Source organism: Microcaecilia unicolor, chromosome 7 (assembly GCF_901765095.1).
Source record: "Microcaecilia unicolor chromosome 7, aMicUni1.1, whole genome shotgun sequence".
Lineage (NCBI taxonomy): Eukaryota > Metazoa > Chordata > Amphibia > Gymnophiona > Siphonopidae > Microcaecilia > Microcaecilia unicolor.
In genome coordinates this window covers 251,397,687-251,423,090 of record NC_044037.1, presented here as the reverse complement: position 1 = coordinate 251,423,090, position 25,404 = coordinate 251,397,687, and the positions used below count along the sequence as shown (strand labels likewise).

The following is a 25,404-nucleotide window of genomic DNA, read 5'->3' as shown; positions in this document are numbered from 1 at the left end:
TTACAGAGGTGCCATAACGAACAGGAGTGAGGGGGCTGCACTACTGTCCCCAACGACCTCGCTGTACCACCAGGAATGTAAGCCCAGGGGATTAACTTCACGGTTGGGGGTGGGGGAAAGAGGGGACATTGTCAGGGGGTGTGTCATGGGGCTCAGGGGCTTTTAGTTAAAAAAAAAAAAAAATTTAAGTTCTGCAGGTGCCAGCCTGATAATCAGAGCCGGCACCCACATAGCTAAGTAGCCTTGAGCTATCCTAAATGAAACTGCTTAGATATGCACATGCCGGCACTGAATAATGCCAGCACCTGCATAACCTGGGGCCCTTCCCAGATCCCACCCTGTGTATTATTCTAGTGCCATCCCGACCTGCCTGTTTTTATTTGGGTGGTCTCAGGGGATATTCAGTGGCATTGTCTGGTTAAATGCCGCTGAATATCCCCAATTAGGCAGCAAAAAGTTATCGCTTTGAAAATCAGCCTTAAATAGTCCAGCTTGCTTAATTTAATAACATCATGAACTCTATTTTGTTTCCTTTAAAAGGATTTCTTGCAGCAAGTTTGTCTTTCAAGAAGCTATACATTTACACTGCACATGCAAAACAAAGGACCTTCAATACACTGTGTTCTTCTCTGTTTTGAAGTACTGTTCAGGAAATGAAGCTGGACCATATATTTTGTTTATGGAATGTTGCATGATTATAAGTGAACCTCACTCATAGGATATTTATAACAAAGTGGGGTTCACTGATATTTCAAAACAAAATAGTGGTATGTAAACAAGGAAAATAATTTCTTAATTGCACACACGAGGCTGCTATTATAACTGTAACATTTTTCTTGTTTACTCACTTTTTGTATAGTCTGATAGTGAACAGTGGAATAGAAAGTATATAAAAGGCATCTTTCAAGCCATTTTCCATATATAAAACAGTGTTTTACTAGAGGAAGGAACCATTTGAAAGTTGCCTACTGGGCAGGTAAACATATGCATGGTTACTCTATAATACAGGTACTTTTACCTACATTTACAAGGGTATTGCTGTGGAGACGGTTAGGACACGAATTGAAACAAGGCAAATACTTTTTTCCTTAGGACAGGGGCGGGCACGCTGCAATATGTAGACCAAAATTGGCTCGTGAGGTCATTTGTTCCAACCTACTCATATTGGGTAAATGTGTATTATCACAAGCCCAACTACACTACAATTTTGGCTCTCCTAGAGATCACTGAATGCTCACATTGCCCATATTTGCAGGTGAATTCTATATATGATGGCCAAAAAATCAGCACCAAAAAAAGCACTATTCTATAAACTGAGCTTAAAGTTAGGCACGGTTTACAGAATAGTGCTTAGACCCAGAAATTGTGCCTATATTTAGGCACAGCCATTTGCACCAACTGAAATGTGGTGCAAACCTTTGCGCCAAAATTAGGATCATATCCCTATAACTACTTTTAGAAATGCCCCCGTTCTGCCCATGACCCTCCCATTTTCGCACCCCCTTTTTGAATTTAGATGCAGATCCAGTGCCTAAAATTTACACACGTTTATTTTAATTAAATCTAATCAGTGCCAATAATTGCTTGTAAACAAGCCAATTATCAGGGCTAACTAGCTCATTATTGCGAATGCTATTTTTAGCAACTTTTATAGAATTCGGGGGTTAATGACTTGCTGAGGCTCACATCAAAAAGGTGGCTATTTTGGGCCTTCAATATCACCACTGCAGCCTTGGAATTACAGTGTTAGTGGGCCCTGAATGAGAAAGTGTCACTGTTTTGGCCCTTGAGCTGCAATGCTGTCTTTAGATGCATGGGGCTTAGCTGAAAAAAAGGATAAAAGAGGAACTGGGAACTTTTTTGGTGGGGTGGGGGTAATGGAACAGGAGGCTTTAGGAATGAATGTTGGACACAGAGAAGGGAAAACAAAAACCAACAAAAAGTGGAGAAACTGGATCCGCTACTGGATAAAAATAGAAAAACAGCAAAAAGTAGCGAGATCAACAAGACACTCCCAAGACACCGTGGGTACGACTAATAAAATGTTTTATTAAATGAAACTTTTAAAAGACTCGACACAGAGCCGTGTTTCGGCGAAAAACGCCTGCTTCAGGAGTCTACAAGTCAAGAAAGGTATACAATTATCAAATAAAGAACCTAGAACAGTCATATAAATAGCAGTACACAAAAACGTATAAAACTTAGAACAGTCATATAAATGATAATGACTGATAAAACATTAAGGTTTTTTTTTTTTTTTTAAACAGAGACATAAAAACCATGTATAGAAAAAGATAAACATCCAAAGAAACTGTGAATCACATGAGAATAAGAAGATGAAATTAAAGAAACTCTAAAATGGACCATGAAATAAATAACAATATAGAGAAGGGGACATATATTGTGTGTCCATCAGCAGGTTCCATTTTTCATCACAAGTTAGGAATTTTCTGAATCTCAGCTACTAACTTTTTTTTTTTAAGTAAAGAGCAGCGTGTTTTGTTTTGTTTTTTTAAAGAAAAATTAAGCATAAAGAGGAAAAGACTTCAGTGAGAACACACACGGGTGAGAAAGTTACTTGTATTTCTGGTTACTAGAGCAGAGATAAACACTAAGGACCTTTTACTAAGTTGTTGTAAAAAGTGACCTTAGTGTGCCCTTATGCGCACTAAAGCTGTTTTTACTGCAGCCATAAAAATGGCTTTTCCCTATTTTTTATATTAATGACCATGTGCTAATGGTGTCACTAGCATGCACCCAATTTTGTCAAATTACAATATGTGCACTGACCACCAACCATTTTGTAGGTGGTAAGGTATCACGCGCTATCCATGTGCTAACCAGTTAGCGTGCATGCAGAGTTGAACCACTTCAAAAGTTCTGTCAGTACTGGAGTAAAGTTCCCATCGACTGATGTCAGTCATGTTGTGAGGATTTCAGTATCAGGATTGTCATCAGAGAAGTAATGATATAGTCCATGTATCAAGTTTTAAATAATAAAATCAATTTTGCAGAAGGACATTGAGAAACCTCATTCTTCTCAACTCCACAGCATTAGCTTGTACAAACTACATTGCAGAGATTCTTTATAAGTCACTCTTCATCACTACATATTGATATTTTTGAAATCAACTGGTTTATGATCAATTGCTAGAAGTTTTGGAAAACAATATGCTAGACCCGCATCTGTTTGGTTTTAGAAGGAATCATGATACAGAGACTCTAATTTCTTTGCTGGATACAGTGAAGACAGGATTTGATAGAAGTAATCAGTATTTGCTGATCATTTTGGACAAATCTGCAGCATTCAACACAGTTAATCATCAGAATTTAACAAACTGAATGAGATCTATTGGACTGAGTGCTCAACTGTTACACTGGTTTCAATCTTTTTAGAAAATAGAAAATTCTCTGTAATGAAGGCTGCAGCTAAATCCACCGAGATACACTGCTCTGTAGGGGTTCCACAAGGAAGTGCTCTATCTGCTGTTTTATTTAATATCTTCTGTTGACTGTTGAATTGCTTAGACTTAAAATACAAATTATATGCTGATGATATTCAGTTTTTGATTTGGACTGAACAAGGAGTAGAAGCAACATTTTATGCTTGAATGCAATTCAGCAGTGAATGAGAGGTAATCGATTGAAGCTGAACATGAACAAAACACAAATTTTTCTGATCACAAACTATCCATCTGAGGATAAAGTGTTTTAAGATGGATGATGTTTCAATTCCTATTGTGAATAAAATTTGAAATCTTGGAACTATATTAGACTCCTCATTTGAGCATTAAGTTTCAGGTTTTGAAAGTCATTCAAGTGTTTTGTAAATTGAGATGAGTTTTTAGACTCAAAGAGCTACTTACTGCTTCCAATTTTCAAACTGTGATTCAAAGTCTGATTGCTCCTCATTTCGATTACTGTAATGTTATTAGCAGGGCTACGAAAGAAATCATTTTAAGGGCCCTACATGTTACACAGAATTCAGTAGCTAGAGTGCTTTCAGGCTGTTCGCATTACAACCGTATTTCATCAATATTGCAACAACTGCACTAGTCACTCGAACAACAGGTTAAGTATAAGGTGTTAATGCTGGTGTTTAAAGCTGTTACTGATTTTGTTTCACCACTCATTGCTACCATGTTAAGAATTTACAAACCATCTAGAACACAGAGATATTCTTCACAAATTTTTGTTAGCCCGCAAGATATTTTACGAGTGGGGCACCCCCTTAATAGATCTTTTTGAGATACAAGATTGGAAGAATATCGCAAAGCAACTTTTAATGTGATTGGTGCATCTTTGTGGAATTGTTTACCTGTGTCTTTAATAGCAACTCACAGTATGTGTACTTTTAAGAATTTAAGACTTTTTTGTTCCAACAAGCATATGGTACAGAACGAAAGAAGCTTGATGGGGAGATTTTGGTTTTAGCTCTGGTTTGTTTTTTTCTTTTATATAATTTTTTTTATGTTGAACATGTTGCTTTTGTAGTATGTTTTAATCTTACATATTTTATATATGATTTAATTATGTATGTTATTTTTGTAAGCTACCAAGGATTCTTGAGATTGACCAGGTTAGTAAATACTGTTATTCTTTTATAGGCAGTTTATAAAATAAACAGAACCAGAATCTGAAAACAAGAGGAAGGGAAGAAGTAGCTCTGTTAAGATAGAAAAAGCACTAACATCCATTAACATACCTTCTAAATCCAGAAGATCTGATGCATCAGGCTTCGGATCTGTGGGATCTATACTCTGCAATAAATGCAATGCTCTGTCCATTTTGTCCTGAAAATGAAAACTTTGATATAAAAAAACTCAATTCAAAACAGTAAACCAGAGGATTTGATTTGATTTCCCGATATCATGTCAGTCTCAGGAGCAGAGATAGTAATACATTTTCAGGTATTTGCCAAATAGCAACTGGTATAGGCTACCCACCACTGTGATCCCTCCCCTCTGATGTCACAAAGGATGAGCTGTCCTCGCCGTCAAGGGCTTTTGGAAGCTCACCAGTTAGTTATTCAGTCAGCAAAAGAAGATCTTTCTGATGGCCTTAAAAAGGCTATTCAAAATGTGCAGGTAAAGAAGCCATTGTAGACACTCCATTACCATCCTTGAATCTACTCACTTTCCAGATTGAGAACATTCATTCCTACAAATATATATACACCAGCCCTTTATTTTTGCTACAATGGCTCTCAAAGCTCAATAAAATTTACTCCTGGTCAAATCTTCAATAAGTAAGAGAAAACCCTGTCATCCAGCTCCTATTAATTCTTACTGAAGTGCTGCTTACAGTTTTAAAACCCTTTTTGCATTTGAAAGGGGAAGGACATTTAGCAGAAGTCATATTTTTTGTTTATGATTATCCAAACACCATCCAAAAATTATCACTTCCCTATTTTTCAAAGGGTACCTAAAGTTTTGCATGAAAATTTCTATTTTAAAAGAAAGTGTTGCTTTGTCCACCAATCACAACATTTTCATTTTATTTAAAACTTATCTACCCCAGTGTCTTTGAAAATGATATAACGCAATAAAGAAGTAGCATGGTACAGCTTCCCCAAAATAGGTAATTTACTGAATGAGATGCAATCCTAAGGGCAGCTATAATGCCCTATCCAGATAGTAACACTTTCTAAAGCCCAGAAAACTAAAACCTCCTTACAAAATTTAGTTTTTTTTAACATGCAATGTATAGATATTAGGATGACTGAAGTGAAGACTGAAGTTCTACGAGTCCTAAAACTCAAAGCTGTGTGGTTTACTAAGGCAATATCCCTAACTAAAGTGCAAGGCTGTTGCTAAGACAATGAAGGTGTAATGTAAATAGAATCCTGTATTACTCTAATATTTCAAACTTCACCAAACATGCATAAACATAACACTTTTGACACATGGAAGCAAAGGTTCAAATCCCACTAACATTCCTTGTGAATCTGGGCAAAAATGTCAGCAAGCTAAATTTACTAAGATGCTTTAATGGAATAGTGCACATTATTTAACACTGACCCCCATTATATTATTGCCAATTGAATCAAGTTAAAAACAATGTGCATTAAAGAGTAAAGATATAGTAATGTATTAACAAGGTTAATAAAGCTAGAATGTAAGCCTCCTGGATGCAAGGAAATGCTTACCATACCTGAACGTGACTGACTGAAGGGCCCTTTTACTAAGCTGTGTTAACGTGCACATAACGTAGTTTAAAATGGCATACTGTGCGACACACTCAGACATCCTACAATAACCACTAAGTATGCGTCTACTAATCACGTTCTAAAAAAAGTGGGAGGGGGGGTTGTGGAAAGGGACAGAGCGTGAGCGTTCCTGCGCCAATCAGTCAGTGCAGTTACATTTCTGCACGCTAACTGGTTAGTGCATGGATAGTATATGAGCCCTTATGCCTACAAAATGGGTTGTGGTAAGTGTTCATACAGTAAATTTTTTTTTAATGGTCACGCAATAATGGCAACATTAGCACACAGCCATTAATACTAAAAAATACAAAAAGGCCATTCTTACGGCTGCAGTAAGGCCACTTTTTACTACAGCTTAATAAAAGTTCCCTTGAGTTACCAATGCCACAGGGTATGGAGTACAGGCCCAAATATAAGCAGAGATTCAATTTTTGATGCCTTTTTTTCTGGCCAAAAAATCTCGGTTTATATTCAAGTATATATGGTGTAACGTTGTCCACTATGGGGTCCTTTTACAAAGGCACATGAAAAATGGCTTGCGGTAGTGTAGGAGTGGTTTGGGGTGCACGCCGATCCATTTTTTAGCGCACCAGTAAAAAAGGCCTTTTTTTTTTTTTTTTGAAAGGTTTCAGTGTGAATCAATTTCTGCTTAGCAAATCAGACTATTTTCATTTATAAAATAAATGTAAGTAGAAAATTAAAGAGAAGGCAATATTCAGCAGGCCAAATATTTATTTGGATGCCTTTATGCATATATTCAAAAGAGATACCCATATATCTCCAAGCCACTAAATATTCTGCTATTTCTGCAGTTCTGCAGCCAAGATATCCAAATAATGTTAGCCAGATAATAGCTCAATCCCACTGCTATCCAACTAAACTGAAATCCTGCCCCTGGACTGTCCATGGCCCTCCTTTATACGTAGTGGAGGAGTGGCCTAGTGGTTAGGGTGGTGGACTTTGGTCCTGGGGAACTGAGGAACTGAGTTCGATTCCCACTTCAGGCACAGGCAGCTCCTTGTGACTCTGGGCAAGTCACTTAACCCTCCATTGCCCCATGTAAGCCGCATTGAGCCTGCCATGAGTGGGAAAGCGCGGGGTACAAATGTAACAAAAAATATATATATAACAATAAAGTTTGGTCCAACATCACCATATATATTGGCTGCCAGCAAATTTTTTTAAATGATGGACTTCATCCAAAAACTCCCAAAGTTACCCATATGTCTTTTTGAATACTGGTCTCATAATACACACGATTTGCTCCCCCGGCTGAGTTTTGTCATGACAGTAATAAACATGCCGTTATGCATATTAGCGTGGATTTGTACACCATATATAGAATGTACATAGTGCTTTATAGAGACACAAGACAGTCCCTCCCTCTTGGATCTTACAATCTATTCAAGGGAGGCAGGATACACACACACACACACAAAAAGAGAATTCTGATCTTTATCAAATGTGATATTGGGGTTTAAGTATGTATTTAAGGAGAATTAAGTACATATCAGACTGATCTTAGAAGTGGTCTATGTGGGAGAAGTACAGGTACATGAGTATTGCATAAATACCTCATCAATGTAAACTGGCTCAGGCTCTGCCTTCCTGGTCTCTTCCTCAGTAATACTGTTTTTCTCGACAGCCGCTGCAGAGGACATTGAAATAAATCAAACCATTTTTGAGACCAAAGACCAAATACTGAATTCTATTCTATAATACTAAAAATAAATTAAAGGGCCCAGCATTCAAAAAAAAAAAAACCAACAACAACCCTGAACGCCTAAATTTGTGCCCTATCTTTAGCCAAATTTAGGAATTAAGCTTTCATCTGATAATACATCTTAATTTAGAAGTTTAAAAGTTATGTTTACCGATTCTTTTGCCTACATTTAAACCCAGTTTATGAGTTTAGTGCTTAGGTCCTAACTTTTTCCATCTGCCCTAAATCTGCTCCTCTTGCTGCCCACTTAGGGATGAATTCTACATATGGCAACAAAAAAAACATGATTCTATAAGCCACGCTTAAAGTCAGGCACAGTTTATAGAACAGCATTTACGCTCGGAAATCGTGCCTAACTTTGGGTGAAGCCATTTGAACCAACTGAAGAGTGGTGCAAATTTTCACACCTAAATCCAAGCAACCTTCAACAGCTGCTTCTACCATTTGCGGCAACTACACTGCCTCTCTCCTTACATTGAGAAGGCAAATCTTGTGTCAGTTGTGCATGCCATGATAACATCAAGACTGGATTACTATAATGCACTCTACACTGGTCTGACTACAAAGGGTCTGCACCAGCTTCAACTGATTCAGAATGCTGCAGCAAGACTAATAGAAGGTTGCAAACAACATAATCACATCACACCATTTTTGCAAAATCTTCACTGGCTACCAGTACAATACAGGGTTAAATTTAAATTTCTATGTCTGACTTTCAAGGTCCTTAAGGAAATGTTTTAGTACGTATTGTGTTGACATTGTAAGTATTATACTATGCCATACTTCGTATTGTTATTTGAATATTTTTACTGCTGTAACTGTCTATTACTTATGTTTGACTTATTCTTGCTGTACACCATCTTGAGTGAATTCCTTCAAAAAAAGTGGCAAATAAATCCTAATAAATAAATAAGTTAGGCGCATTTCCCCCTTATTTTATAATATGGAACACACCCATTCTGCCCATAACCCTCCCATTTTCACACCCCCTTTCTGAACTTGTGCCTAAATTTACATACGTATATTCCAAATCTAATTAGTGCCAATAATTGCTTGTTAGGCCAATTATCAGTGCTAAAGAGCTCATTATTCAATTACATTCTATGTGCAAATTGAGTGTGCGTGCAAGTTTTAGTGGCTTTAAAGAATTCAGGGGTTGGGGATTAAGCCAAAATTCTTAAGGATAATTTACAAAATGATTTTTTGTTATAGCTACAAACCTTTAATTTGGATCCCCTTGCATCAAAAAAGCATATTTAAATGTACAGAAGAGAGAACTATGAAGTACAAATTAGCAGCTTGACCCCCTTCCCCTTTAAATATTTCATGCCATGTTTAAAGCAGTCCTTGAGTGCATACAAATACAAGCTAAAAGGAATACGAGCACATGGAAAATTCCAACAATAAACTGATGCCATTAAATGAACATTACCTGGTACTTCATGACAAAACTTTTGTTTCAGAAAAAGTTTGTTGACTACTTGTAAATCACTGGAAAGAAATTGCTTTCTTATAACATATTTATTTCCAAATATGACTTTGCTTAGTTATTGCTGATTGTCAAATTCAGCTTCTGAACAAAAGTGTTGCCATTTTGCATTAAGGGAGCTATAGTTACAGACAGCTTTGAAACTGTAATGACACTATTCAATCTGTGTCACAAAAAAGAAAACTTGATAATGAAGAATTATTTTGTTTTCACCATTTCACATATTTAGCTCCTTCAGGCTAGTTTTTACTAATTACTATTTTGAGAGGAAGCTGAAAAACTTCTGAAATCTCTTCTTCAGAGGGGCAAAATCAAATCAACCCTCTGTTTGGGAAACACTGTAAAAGACAGGAACAGAGCCTATCAACAAATCAAATGCACCAATGGAATGATTTCCATTTCATTTCACCACCATCCCCTCCCCCACCCAAAATGGGCAAAAACTGCTGCAAACAGCAATTAATCTAATGGACGAGCATCTCCATTATATTAAGAAATAGACACTGAGAGAGAATTAATCCAGTTCATGTTTGTTCTGGGTTCCAGTGGGGGAAAAAGGCATGATGAGAAATCCATGGGTCAAGGGACCTTCATGCTATCTTAAAGAAATGAAGTGAAACTGAATGGAAATAATCCATTACACTTAACAGTCAGTAACATTTTTACATACCTGCTTCAGGTTCTACATTCAAGGTAGATGTCACAAAATTAGATGGGAATAATCCTATTCCTCTATGGTTTTCTCCTTTCCACCAGTTGGTATCACTGGGAAGCAATTACAAAACTGCATCAAAAAAACTTTACATATTTCAATACTAATTATTGTTCACAGCTGATTTAGGGTCCTTAATCACAGCATTCCAAAAGAGACCCTGGCAGGCAGTCTGAGCATTCCATGGGGTGGGGGAGGAAAGGAGTACCCTGTATCTCCCTTTGATGACCTTGGTGCACGCAGCTGCATAAGAACCCTGTCGCTACCTGTGGCACACTGCACTGGACCCAACTCCAGCGTAATGCATGTTGGCACTCCCTGGGTCTGGCACCTGTTCACCTTGCTCTTTCTGTCAGGCCCAGACCCTGATGGGTGGCCCCTGTTGCTGCAATGACTGGGCTGGGTAAGTTAGGCAGGGACATACAAGAAAAATAAAAAAGTAAAAAAGTCACTGGATAGTTGTGAATAAGGGCTTATTAATCTGGATCCCAGCCCGTTTCTGACTGAACTGCAAGCCCAAATGAGTATGCAGAAATTGCTGATCAAATGAGAGAGAGAGTGGCCTAAGCAAGGTTCAAGTGGTATAGAAGGTTTAAAGACAGGAATATTTCTACATTCTCATGCCAGTAACTACCCTTCATATCCTCTTGGTACTTCAGTAGACAATTTAGAAAGACATCTACTACCATATCATTTGTAAAACAGGTTTCACCAGTTATTAGACTGGTTGGCATAATTCATCTGCTATATTTAGTTATCCCTTTTATAGAAAGTATTCCTCATCTAGAGAACTTACACAGACTAAACACATCAGGTACCCAGTAGGATAAAAACATCAACTAATAGTTCAAGAAACATTATCAGAAAGATTTTTAAAAATGCGAATTCCCTATACACTAGCTTCTACCATATGGAAGATGGGCCAAGATTAGCACTCAAATATATATCAGAGATTTACCTATCATCCAGCACAATAATAATTTCTCCACTTTTAAACGTGAGCTCATTGTCTTCAACCGCTTCAAAATCGTAGAGGGCTCGAACCTTCCTAGGCATCTTCTGACTATCATGTTGCAATTCTATACTTGGATATAAAGATTTCACTTCTGATGACTGCAGTTTCTGTTCTTGCAAGGACAGTTCAATTGCTATGGGCCAAATAAAGAGAAAAAAGTGAGATAAAACTGAGCAGGCACATTACTAATAATTAAATGATGATGATCTCTGGTACCCCCCTGGCTTCTGCCGTAAGAAGAAAAATCTTTTAAAAAGATTAAAAAATGAAAGCAGTTATGAAGCTTTAAAAGATATAGACTAGATATATCAGGCTAATTTAATTGTCACTGCCCACCTTCATTAACCTCGTAAAAACAGAAAATAACTCCTGTATCTTGAGGAAAAATTCTCATCAGAAACCTCCGACGTCTGTCCAGGACCACTTGACACCATAACGGAAGTAAAGTTAATTCATGGAAAGTTAAAAAATTAAGTAGTAGAGTTTAATTACCCTTTTAGTTTTATATAAACTGTCAAAATCCTACACTTTAACAATAAATGTTTAAAAATTAATTTCAAGTTTCCAAAATTAGATTTGTTACCTTTAGCTATATCTTCATCTTCTTTGTTATTAACAGGTAATGTACCATTCTTGACAGGATTTGAACCACTCTGCAAAATGAAGGGTGAGACAGTTACAACAGAACTATAATTAAGAGAATAAAGAGCTCATTTTCAAAGCACTTAGACTTACAAAGTTCCATAGGTTACTATGAGGGGCATTTTCGAAAGAAACGTCTAAGTCGGAATTTGGACGTTTTACAAAGATGTCCAACTTCGGAGGCAGGGAAAAGGTCATTTTCAAAAAAAGATGGACGTCCATCTTTCGTTTCGAAAATACCAAGGACGTCCTGTGATTTGGACGTCCTTGTTCTTGGTCCATTTTCAAACAAAAAACATCCAAATGCAAGACGTCTAAAACAGAGGAGGGGTGGCTTAATGGTTAGTGCAGCGGGCTTTGATCCTGGCAACATAGGTTCAATTCCCACTGCTGCTCCTTGAGACTTTGGTCAAGTCAAATACAGAAAGGGTATTTCTAGATATGACATTTAAGTCTGAATTTGAACATTTTTTGTAAAACATCCAAAATCAGAACAGGAAAGGTCATTTTCCACAAAAAAAGTCTCTCTTTTCCTTTTGAAAGTGCTGTTTGGAAAAATGGTTTGTGATTTGGGAGAGTAAGGGGAGGTGATCCCAGAGACACTCCAGTGGTCATCTGGCCATTTGGGGCACCTCTTGTGTGGAGTAGAGGAGCAGCCTAGTGGTTAGTGCAGCAGACTTTGATCCTGGGAAAGTGGGTTCAATTCCCACTGCAGCTATTCGTTATAAAAACAGGTCTAGCTCAAAATGTAGTCTTGGACATCTTTGTTTTGTTCCATTATAGCTGAAAGACATCCATGTCTTAGGAACGCTCAAGTCCCGCCTTGAACACACACCTGGCACGCCCCCTTGAGATCTGGATGTCCTTCTGACGGACTGCAGTCGGAGACGTCCAAAATCGGGTTTCGATTATACCGATTTGGACGTCCCTGGGAGATGGACGTCCATATTCCAATTTATGTCGAAAGATGGACGTCCATCTCTTTCGAAAACGAGCCTGTATGTAACTTTGTAAGTCTAAGTGCTTTAAAAATATACCTCTAAATACCATGCTTGTTCATTTGTTATTCCTCAAAACAACTTTTAGGGGTTTGTGCACTGAATTTAAAGAGGCATATACAATTAATATTTTAGCCAATAGTGAAAAATGCTTTAAAGGAGAGATTGGCAACCCATTGCAAGCATGCCACAATAAGCCCTCCCTTCTGGCATGCCATTACCCCTCTCCTCTACAGTGCCAGCACGACAATCATAATTTCCAAAATCTGGGGGCTGAATGTGCTAATCTCATTAGAGAAAGAGGTGGCAGGACTTTTCCCTTTCCCTTGCCATACAAATATCTACCTAGGAGCTTCTACAGAATTTTTGGCACTTTACCAAAATATACCACCAATCCCTTAACAACTGTTGTTCTTTCTTTACCAGCTTTTCAAAAAATTCTCTACCTATTTGTGATATACTGAATAGAAGCTTTCCATTGCAACTATAGCAATGATACATAATCTTTTGTCAATCTTATTCTCACTGATGGTTTTGTAGTTCAGTCACAGTGTTATTGTACAACAGACTTAACTGAGGTCTATTGGATGGGAAGCTCTGATTTATGTTGTGTAATAGCAGCTGCCCGCCTGCTTTCCTTTCTCCCTGGAGCATGAGCACATCTACACACAGTTGCAGTATGTGTAAAGTTAAAATCTGTCCCCTAAAACAGTGGTTTCCAAACCTAATCCTGGAGACACCCCAGCCAGTCAGGTCTTCAGGATATCCACAATGAATATTCATGAGAGAGATTTACATGCACTGCCTCCACTGCTTGCAAATTTCTCTCATAAATATTCATTGTGGATATCCTGAACACTTGACTAGCTGTGGTGCCTCCAGGATCTGATTTGGGAACTACTACCCTAAGCAAAAAAGGAGTGGGTCCTGGAAACATACATTACTTCATACATCTTACAGCCATGTGGGGAAGTCCTCAAGTTCCAGGGAAAGGCTTCACTGCTGTATATTCTTTTCAGGGCAATTCATTTACCCTTATGTTAGTTATTTCATAACAATCTATATAATTTCATATATTTCCAGAATATGCATGTGATAGTTCTAGCATAATAAAAGAAACCATTGCAGTAATCCAGTAGTGCTCATACTTTAGGACACTCAATAAATAGCCAGACTGATTGCTAAATCATAATTTGATAATTCACATATTTGACTCTGCTAGAACTGGACATACACATTCTTCCTTGATCCTGTTTCATTGGCACAATAAAAGCATATACTACATAGAAATGAACCAAATGGGTACATATAAAACACACAGAGAAATGAACACAAAATAAACCGTAAATCATACACATCTCTTGCTCAGTGCTACCTGTGTTCCAGTTGTAGGGAAAGTCACTCCTTCTTCTTTCAGGGATTTAATAGTAGCAGATATCAGGCTATACTGGGGGTCCTTCTGAAATTCTTCTGCCCATTCTACCATTAACGATTTCAGCTTCTCAGCTACTTTTGAATGAGCCTACAAAAAAAGTTAGAAGATATGACATCATCATGTCTACAACAAAAGCAATACTTGTGTGTGTCCAATAGAGAACCAAATTCTGCTAGCATTACTATCAAGCTTTCTCCACTTAAATTATAAAAATGGCTGCCCTTCTCCCAATGGTACACGAACATCATTTACAAGGTTTTGCTAACATATTAGAAGGAAACCAGAGAAAAACCCACTAGCTTCAAAGTTAGTGGAGGTGTGGCCTAAAAGGGAAATCAGGGTTCAAATCCCAGTTCTTCTATAGATGCGTCTTATGATCTTGGACAAATTACTTCACTCTCAAATACCACTTTTACATCTTGGATAGTAAGCCCTCTGGGGACAGGGTAATACTTATTATACCTGACTGTAACTTGGGATAACCTAAACTCAAATTAAAGGGTAATACTTACTGCACCTGACTGTAACTTAGGGTAACCTAAACTAAAAAAAAAAAAAATATATATATATATATATATATATATATATATATATATATATATATATATATATATATATATATATATAAACACACACACAAATTTCATTTCAGTGCTATAGACTCTCAGACAGCATTTCAACTCAGGTGACGTTTTGGTCAACTGGACCAAAATGCTTTAGTGAAGTAGCCACCCAAGCAATAACTACACCATACATTTCAATCCCCATTTTCATGCAAATTTTAATTCTTTCCTAAGGAGATATTAGTGCAAAATGTTGCTTGTAAGCTCCTCCCCTTTCTAAACTACTTCCACATTCTAAATGCAATGAAATTAGGGTGCTGTTGTAAATATTCCTATATTTTTCTGCTATGCTGTAGAAAGGAACTTCAGCATTTGGGAAAGAAGCTCTTGCCACGAAAATACCTATAATTCATGTAAAGGCATTCCAAACTGACATACAGGGCATCTAGTTTAGTCAAAGACAATCACCATAATAGCATAACATGTTGGCCAAGTGACTAATTCAGTTTTCTGAAAGTGATAAAGATTAGTTGTTGGCGTTTCTCAAACCACTGATTCAGCACTCTCCTTTTGTCAGATAAAGCGTGTGGCTGCCCAATGTTTACACCAATTGAAAGTGCACAGGGGGTTGGGGGGATGAACTAAACTGACACAAACAAATGTAGCAGGACCCCAAGAATTCTCTGTCGATACTTAAAATGATGAACATTGAGGGGAAGATTGCACCATGAACCTGAAAATCTTGTTTTAATGTATATAATCTGAATGTACTGCGATGGTGGGGTTCTTTTTCTGTTTTTTTTCTGAATGGGAACCTAGATAAGGGGAGGAGGATGGGTGACCAGAGAGTTCGATCAAGGAGGAGCTCTGGATGTGGTGTATTTAGATTTTAGCAAAGCCTTTGACATAGTTCTGCATAAATGACTAATAAATAAACTGAATGCCCTCAGTATGGGCCTTAAAATGATTGACTCGGTTAGGAACTGGTTGAGTGGAAGACAACAGAGGGTAGTAGAAAATGGAGCTGATCCTGAGAAAAAGGATGCTACCAGTGGTGTGCCGCAAGGATCGGTTCTTGGGTTGGTTCTTCTAAATATTTTGTAAGTGTCATGGAACACCTAGTACCTGCCTGGGACTAACCCTGCGGCCACCTGGAGGGTCTGTCCCCAGCACTGCTCAGGTCCGCCTGCACCTGCCACTTGTGCTATACTAGCACCCTCCTCCCCACCAACTGGGTCTCACTTGCCTCTGGGTGAGTTTCCCACTCTCAAGTTATTCCCCAGTGATTTCTAAGTTACTGAGCCACACTCTCAGGGGTCCCACAGTTCCTAGAAAGCACCCACAGATCTAAACCACAAACCACCAGGATTCTTAGTCAGTCCAAGACAACAGAGCCAATAAGCTAATAGGGTTTATTGTCACAAAATTAGAACCATATAAAGCAGATGAAAAAGTAACAGGCAAAAACAGGTAACTGAATAAGGATCAATATTAAAACTATCTAAACACTTTGTCTCTACCTGGGTAGCAACTAGGAAGCTTCAGGAAATTAACTGCTCACAAGCTTCTCCAAGAATCTCAGGACAGAGATGTTTACATCTGTGCTCCCAGTCCCTTACTGAGACTAAAGATTACCTCACAGCTTAGGTGGGAAAAAACTGTCACTTCTGTAACAGCTTTACAAAAAAAAAAATAAAAAAAAAGTCACCATCTGCTGGCCAAACAAGGAAAATGCACTAGGGAACAAATGTGTCATACATTCACTTAAGAAGTCACAGACATAAATACCCTGTTTTGTCACAGTAAGGGCTATGTGGTAAGGTTTGTCTCTTTATGGACGATACCAAAACCCGCAGTAAGGTAGACAACCCTGATGGTGTGAATAACATGAGAAAGGACTTAGTGAAGCAAGAGGAATGGTCTGGAATTTGGCAACTTAGATTTAATACTAAAAAAATGCAAGGTCATGCATTTGGGCTGTAAAAACCAGAGGGAACGGTACAGTTTAGGGAGTGAAGAACTTCTGTGCACAAAAGAGAAGGACTTGGGCGTGATTGTATGTGATAATCTTAAGGTAGCAAAATAGGTAAAAAAGGTGATGGCGAAAGCTAGAAGGATGTTTGGGTGCATAGGGAGAGGAATAGGTGATGATGCCTCTGTATAAGACTCTGGTGAAACCTCATTTATAATATTGTGTACAATTCTGGAAACCACACCTTCAAAAAGATATAAACAGGATGGAGATGGTCCAGAGGGCAGCTACTAAAACAGTCACTGGTCTTCATCATAAAGCATATGGGGACAGATCTAAAGATCTCAATATGTATACTTTTGAAGAAAGGCGGGAAAGGGGACATATGATAGAGATATCAAATACTTATACGGCATAAACGTGGTGAATTTGTGGAACGGTCTCCTAGTGGAGGTGAAAACAGTATCTGAATTCAAGAGAGCTTGAGATAAGTACATAGGATTTCTAAGGGAATGATAGAGAGAATAGATGGCATGGATGGGCAGACTAGATAGGCCATATGGTCTTTATCTGCCTACATTCTTCTATAGATCTTTAGGTCTTTATCTGCCTACATGTTTCTATAGATCTGGAGGGTACTTATATAAAGCTCTGTATCTTGGGACTGGTAGGGAGTTTTTGAGTAGTGAAAGGGAATCAAGCTAGGCCTTGGGCAGGGAGAGGAGCTGCCACAGGCCATATTGGCTAAACTAGAGAAAATCAGGAGAGACACAGTTTTAAGGGAGTCTGGAGAAAAGAACCAATACAACTTTTGACTATACCCTAGGAAGTGAGCAGGATCAAAGTAGTGCAATGTCATCTTAGCCTCTGAGATGTCCCATCAGATTTTATTTTTGGAGGGGGGTCTTGGGGCATCTGCCTCTCCTCATCCACCTTTATTTTGTGGGCTTTTCCCCCCATCTTTCTGTGTACTCTCTGGGGAAAACCCCCACTCCAGAGAGACAGGCTACACACACACACACACAAAAAAAAGATGACCTTCCTAGTTTCCCCATCTCTTCTTTCATTCTTGAGGTGGATTTTCATATGTAAAGTTACTAAAAACTGCTCACAGTTAACATTTACACTAGTTATTTATTTATTTACTCACTCACTCAATTTTTTAGCCCATCCTCCCAACTATGCCCAGAACAGGTAAGAAAAGTATATTCATAATAATAAAACATAATACAACACTTGACATAATAAAAACATTCAAATATTAATTTCAACTAAAAGAGAGAATTCAATACAGCAATTACTCAACATAAGTTCTAACAATCTTCCAAAAACAAATGAATCTACTACTACTACTAGTACTATGAATCTCAGCAAACTGTGTGGCCTGCTTTGCAGACCCCCATCCAATCCCCAATAATTTACCTTGTTTATTATTCCACATGCTTCAGTTGAAAAATCTCGTGAACATATTTCTAAGTGAAATGGTTTCCCACAATTTGACACACAGGCACCTAAAAGCTAAAAATCATTGAAAAAAAAAAACAGCAAATAAGTTATCATATATAAAAAAGCATAAAAATAGGCTTACAAACATATCTGTCATTCTCAGAAGGTGAACAATTAATAACCTTGTGTGATTCTAGTGCAGGGTTATCCAACCTCGGTCCTCAAGGGCCATAACCCAGTTGGGTTTTCAGGATTTCCCCAATGAATATGCAAGAGATCTATGTGCATTCACTGCCTCCATTGTATACAAATAGATCTCATGCATTTTCAGAGGAAATCCTGAAAACCCGACCTGGCAAGAGCCTGTTCTAGTGTAATGTATTCCAAGAATATTTCAAAGAAATCTACTTACAGTTAGTGCTTGCAAGGCAACATGAGGGACTTTGTGATTTATTCTTTTCAGGATGGCTTTTAAGCAGTCTTTTGGCCTAGAAAACAATTTTTCCAAAGAAATAAATTTTTGAAAGCTACATTTTTCAGTCATTCTAAAATAACTGAATACATTCATTACACAGATAGCACAGTAATCTTGTTTACATAAATCAAAGCAATCACCAAATCAAACAAAAGTAGCAGGGATTAATAAGTGCCCTACCAGCTAATGTAGATGGGCCTTGTATCAGGGTCGTCATCTTTTTTTTTTTTATTAAAAAAAGAAAGCAGCTAGTGAACAGAAGTATGCATGCTCCTCCAGGAAAAAATACACAGCTGCTTTTATTTACTTACAGCCCCCTGCCAATTTTTAAGTCCTGCACATTCTATTGTGTGAAAGTTGGTAGCCTGCCAAAATTACCCCACTACTCTTCCTCCTGTTCAGAAAGTTTTCAGTCCAGGACAAGAGACATTTGCCAACTAAAGCTTGAAAGGTCTAGAACATAGAGTCAGATGTTTGTCTTGTTTTCCAAAAAGCATACTGCCTTGACAAAAAAGAGGAAAAACATAAGACAGAATGTTTTAAAAAGATAAGAAAATACACTTTCAAATAGGAGTCTTACCCATTGGGAGTATTTCCAACTTTATCACATATGTCCATAATGAGGCCCCAGTCATCACTGGTGTTAGTTTCATTTGTAGCTTTTTCTAGAATTAAAAAAAAATAGATATAAGTATAATAAGCAGACAACTCAAAAACGTATCAAAAGCAAAAGAAGCAAGTGTGTTAGAATAACTGAAACTAATCCAACACATCTGAAGACAAGAAATAAAAGTTATGAAAACTACGAGGGGCATTTTCAATATGATGTCCAAATCCAATTTTGGGCATTTAAAAAAAAATAATCCAGTGCCAAACATAGTCATTTTTGAACCAGAAAAACATCTATATTTTTGGTTCAAAAAAATCGTCCTTTTTTTTAAAGTTTATTTCAAGTTTTACACAAAATACAAACATCACTGGAGCAGTAACAAATACAGCAAACAGAATCACGATCACCAAATGAGTCATTAAGCAAAGGACATACTATACATCTTTGTTGTGCAGCCATAGAAAAGCTGTAGTATGCTCCTCCCATCCCACCCAAAAACACCATCACCCCACCCCTACCTTTGAGAGGGCAACATTGGGATGACAAAGCTTCCTATCTCAGGAACAAACCAGCAGAAGTAGCTGTAGAAGAAGATGGTAGAATCGAGTCTAACCATGTGTCATAACTGTCCCAGATACGGTAGCAAGATAGCAGCATATTCCTTTTAAGTGCCGTCAGTTTAGACATCAAGTGTGTATGGTTCAACTTGGTTATCAAAACCGAACAGGTACGGTGAGCATTTTCCAAGCAAATGCCAAGACCAGGCAACCAGTGATGACAATCGTATGAACTCATTTTCTCTTATCACGAGGCAGGGCCAATATTCAGCAAACATCCAGCAGCTGTTTTGGAAAGAGGCATGCCCAGAACTTCCAATGTAGCTGCATGACCTGATCCCAAAAGGACTATGAAAGAGAACACGTCCAGCAGATATGTAAGAAGGTCCCCTGTGCCCCACAGTCTCGACAGCAACTATCGCTGCCTTGCCCATACATAGATTTAAGTTGTGCAGGTGTATAATACCATTGGTACAACACTTTGTAACCATTCTCCCCCATATTAGATGCTATGAAAACTCATACCTCCATCTCAAATTGGCTTCCCAGTGTAACTTCCCAAGCCGTTTTGTATTGAATTGGTACAGGGATTTGTAGCATTAGAGCTTGATAGAATCTAGTAATACACCCTCTACCACTGCCCCCCTAAACAGTCTGTTCTAAGGGAGACATAAGAACATAAGAGTAGCCATACTGGGTCAGACCAATGGTCCATCTAGCCCAGTATTCTCTTTTTCAAACAGTGGCCAACACAGGTCACAAGTACATGGCAGAAACCCAAATCGTGGCAGCATTCCATACTACAAAACCCAGGGCAATCAGTTGCTTCCCCATGGCTGTCTCAGTAGCAGACTATGGACTTTTCCTGCAGGAATTTGTCCAAACCTTTTTTAAACCCAGATACACTAACTGTTGTTACCACATCCTCCAGCAAAGAGTGCCAGAGCTTAAAAATAAATAAGAAGAGAGAGAATACCTATCTCCTGCAAACTTTAGCCTTGCTGTTCAAAATACCATGATACACATTTTTATTATTGCAATGCATTACTCCTTGGTCTTCCCAAGTGAGTACTGAAATCTTACAGGCCACACAGAATACTTCTGCCACATTAATTATGGGTTATAGCAAATTTGAACACCCATTTTATTTTAGGTACATAGGTTGCCTATTGAATTGAGGATCTAGTATGAGACCCTTCTGGTTATTTTTCAAATTCTAAATAAAGTCCAGTTATTTTAGCATCTAGTTTACATCTTTTTTTTTTAACTTTATTTATTGATTTTAAAGCAACATAATATTTATAAAAACATAACAGCATATAATATGGAACAATGAAGAAAAAAAACCCATACAGTTCAGTGAGCTGATAAAAATAAAACAGGACAGTATGCGCAACATACTTTAGAGAGCTAATTCCCTTCACAAGTCACATAGTTGTCTAGCAGCGACCATGCTCTATGGAAAGAGGAGATGCAACCAAATCTTATGGCAGCCAGTTCCTCATATCGCCTATAAGAACACAGCAGATTCCACCATTCGTGATATGAAACAAGCTGATTATTCTTCCAATGCAATGCAATCAGATGAAGAGCAAGATAAATCATTAAGTTAAACAGTTTGGCATATTTAGGAGGAAGTAACAAGTCAGGAGTCGAAGCCTTGAGGATTAGTATTTTAAAAGATAGAGCATCTTGGATTGTAAATATTTTCTGGGTGGTGCCCCAAACCGACCTCCAGTACGACTGAAGATTACAACAAGAGAAAAGCAAAAGTTCTAGGGAAATCTAGTTTACATCTTTAAACAACCACCAAGGTGCCTCAGATCAGCCAATAAACATCTCTTAGAAGTGCCACCTTCTATGCTAAACATTTGGAAGGATAATGACCCTCTATTTCTATGCCCTTGGCCACAAAGGTGGAATTCCTTGCCTCTGAATGTCAGAAAAGTAAGTTCAGTACAGTCATTTAAGAAACACCTTAAAATATTTTTGTTTAAAACAAGCCTTTAGAATTGGTTAATGCATTATTGTTGTTTTAAATTGTTTTATTTTGTTAGGGCCCAGTTTACTAAGGCGCACTAGCGGTTTTAATGCGCTAAAAAATCAGCATGCACTAAAGCTAGAGACACCCATATATTTCTATGGGTGTATCTAGTGTTAGCGCGTGCTAAAAAACATTAGCACGCTTACAGCACAGCTTAGTAAACAGGGCAATTTGTTTTTATTGAGGATCATGCTGTACACTGCCTAGGATTACAGATAGTGTGGTTTATACATTTTACTAGCCGTTAAGCCTGTTAAAACAGGCGAGTTTTTTTTTCTATGGGCTCCCCCCCATCCATCAACCGTGTTCTCTCCCCTGCCCTCCCCCCATGTCCTGCAGCCCTCTCTCCCCTGGCCTCCCCCCATGTCCAGCAACCCTGTTCTCTCCCCTGCCCTCCCCCCATGTCCAGCAGCCCTCTCTCCCCAGGCCTCCCCCCGTCCACCAACCCTCCTCTCTCCCCTGCCCTCCCCCCATGTCTAGCAACCCTCCTCTTTCCCTTGGCCTCCCCCCCTACCCCCACGCGAAACCACAGCACTCGATGTCCGCGTCCGGGGCCACGCCTCTCGGGGTGAAACGTCATCACCGCCGCCATGGCTCCTCCCCCCGAAACCGCAGCACTCGATGTCTGCGTCCGGGGCCACGCCTCTTGGGGTGAAACGTCACCGCCGCCATGGCTCCTCCCCTCGGGGCTCCGCCAATCAGAGGAGAGGAAGGCAGGGCGCTGGCCGGCTGTGGAAGTATGAATGGAAGAGTCGCGTGGGTTGGCGAACCTCTCGCATTTGTGTCGCGCGCAGCGTAATTGTTATCCCGTTGCACTTGACTTGATTGTGGTCTCGGCCGTGTTGTATAGGTGTTACTGTGACAGGGAGGCAGGAGCAGCGGCATCGGCAACGTCGGGGAGGGGGGCCTTCATTCGTTCCTCCTTCCCCCTCTGATTTCCACGCCCCCTCCGATTCCCACACCCCGTCCTCTCCACGTACCTTTGGGGCTGTTTAGTGTACTCTCCGCCCCTCGCCCCGCCTCTGACTCCTCCTCCTTTCTGGTTCTGGAGCTGTTGGAGGCGGGGCTTGGACTTTTGACGTCTCAACGTTCGGGCTGTACTGCGCATTTGCAGGTGAGTCGGTCACTTGCCATTTATATGTTTGATATTAAAATTAAATATTCATACTTACAATCAGGTTTTGCAACAAACCCTAAGGAGCCTATTTACTAAGGTACATTTGGCTTTTAACATGGCTCTTAACGAATACTAACAATGCAGCACTGTTAACTAACATGGCAATTAGCACACACTAATAAACACTTGGGACTAAATGCTATAAACAGCACCTAAAAAACAAAAACAGTGCTTAGTGCTATTCTATAAACAGCGCTTAGCGTTAGGTGCTATTTATAGAATAGCGCTTAGCCCCAGGAATCACAACTACATAGAGGGGTATGTTTACTAAGGCACATTAGCATTTTTAACACACACATAAAGTTAAGGCACATTAAACGCTAACGCGCCAATACATTCCTATAGGCGCATTAGCATTTAACGTGCGTTAAAAATGCTAACATTCCTATAGCTTGCTTTTGTAAACACAGGCATTCGGCACAACCATTTACACCAACAAAACCTAGGTGTAAATACCTGTGACTAAATTAGGTGTGAACTTCCATTATTCTATAACATAAATTGTGGGGCTGTGGACCCTAAAGATCTTGCCAGGAAGGCAAAGCAAAGCCAGAAGTCCCGACCGTGAAAAAGCAGTGCGAAACTCTGGCCGTCGGTCTGGGGACTACTTTATTCTGCTGGAGGAAGCTAGATAAGTGCATTTCACTTTGTTAAAAATTATTATAAGAAATGAAAGGGGGTACTTTCACACTTATGTAAATTGTGGTACAGTTTTTTTTTTGTCAACGATGACAGTTATTAGCTCCTACCTGGAGATCTTTGAGGTTTTTTCCACCAAATTTTCACTTTGTTTAAATCTACAGATTTATTTCACAAACTTACATATTTATTGAGGGTTGTACTGAATATTTGTTGGTGCTTATATTTTAAATGAATCGGGTTTTTGACAAGATTTACGGCTGGATGGTAAACTGAAAATAAACCCAGATAAGACTAATATTTTTGAATGTAGGGAAGAATATAAAAACCATGTGTTGACCCACAATTGGCAGGGGTAATATCCCTATTAATTATTAGAAATTCTTTTATTGAATTATAGAAAAATAAAGCCATAAGTATCAAAATTACACATAAGTTAATGGAAGCAAGCACATCCTTTCCTCTCCCCTTGAACAATACCTCCGTAATGTATTATAAAGTTAGACTGTTAATCTGTAGTCTTTGCTCTTATGACCCCCAACCATTAGTGTCATTAAATCAGAACAATTCACCCCCCTCTCCCCCCCCCCCCCCGGCAGCTCAATAAGTATCAACAGCGACCTTATTTACCTCCTGTAAACTGATTCAATACTTGACTGCGGGCCTTGAAGGTTATCTTTTGTAAATATGGATCCATTACAGATTTAAAAAAAAAATTTGTTGCTTTTTTGGAGAAAGAATCTGGCCCCATAATCCTCCCACAACATTAGAACATAAAGTTTGTTCCTCCAATACCAAAGGCTGGAGGGGACAGTTGTAAACAAAGATTCAGTATGCATTTTTCCCCATTATATATGATTTGCCAAAGAGCTGCTCACTTACCCCTTGGGAGTCCAGTAAAGCCGGTTTATTAAAAATGATCCCCTTAAGGGAAAAAAAAGTGAGTGCCCGAATACTAATTGCAGATAACTACACAATGCTATTTAAAACGCCTTTATCCCTCTACACTGCCAGAGACCATGAGAAATGGAATTCTACCCGGCTTGACACTTGAGACACTAAGGGTTGTTAGCACAGCCAGCAAGAAAAGCCTGCTTTTGAGAAAATCAGGCCCTATGACATTCCTGCAGTTCTGCACTGTGTACCATCCCTGGTAGTGCTTTAAGAATATCTTGAAAAGTTGCGAGACGTATACAGCTACCCAGATCTCTATTCCAGGCCTCTAAAACTGGTAGATACACCTTAGTTGGTTGACGCCTATTTATTTATTTCTTTATGAAAAAGACTGAAACCTGCCCCAAAACATCTCCTTCTAAAACTCCCTCAATTGACCTCCAAATCCCAAAGAAGAGTAATGTGGAAACAGAAAGGTCAGATAATGTGACAATTGTATATAGGCATATTGACCAGCTGGGCCAAAGGACCATCTTTATTGTAATTCATGAAAAGTAAAAAAGGAACCATCCTCCCGTATCAGATGTTCAACCAAAAGAATACTCTGAGCTTCCCACCCACTAAACACCATTTTTCCATTCCTGGCATAAACTTTGCATTTCCCACCAATGGAAGGAAAACACTACTATGAGGATATTGGTCCCAGAAACGGAGTAACTCCCTCCACAGAAAGACTGATACAAAATGACTTGGGCAGCTTAGGTAGGTGGGCATGTATAAGATAATTAAGGTACTAGGTACGAAA

The 25,404-nt window shown here is 38.8% G+C and overlaps 1 protein-coding gene across 1 annotated transcript in view; it reads right to left on the bottom strand.

Annotated features, from left to right (window-relative positions):
- The window catches only part of LOC115475120 (signal transducing adapter molecule 2-like), a 72,595-nt gene extending 48,193 nt beyond the window's left edge, over positions 1-24,402 (bottom strand). The window contains exons 1-10 of the mRNA XM_030210861.1: positions 24,336-24,402; positions 19,259-19,343; positions 18,616-18,691; positions 18,180-18,275; positions 14,163-14,309; positions 11,731-11,800; positions 11,091-11,280; positions 10,091-10,185; positions 7,783-7,856; positions 4,706-4,793 (exon numbers count right to left, since the gene is read on the bottom strand). Coding sequence (XP_030066721.1) covers positions 4,706-4,793; positions 7,783-7,856; positions 10,091-10,185; positions 11,091-11,280; positions 11,731-11,800; positions 14,163-14,309; positions 18,180-18,275; positions 18,616-18,691; positions 19,259-19,343; positions 24,336-24,402 — 988 coding nt within the window. The remainder of the gene's footprint in view (positions 1-4,705; positions 4,794-7,782; positions 7,857-10,090; positions 10,186-11,090; positions 11,281-11,730; positions 11,801-14,162; positions 14,310-18,179; positions 18,276-18,615; positions 18,692-19,258; positions 19,344-24,335) is intronic.
- Between the last annotated feature and the right edge of the window lie 1,002 nt (positions 24,403-25,404).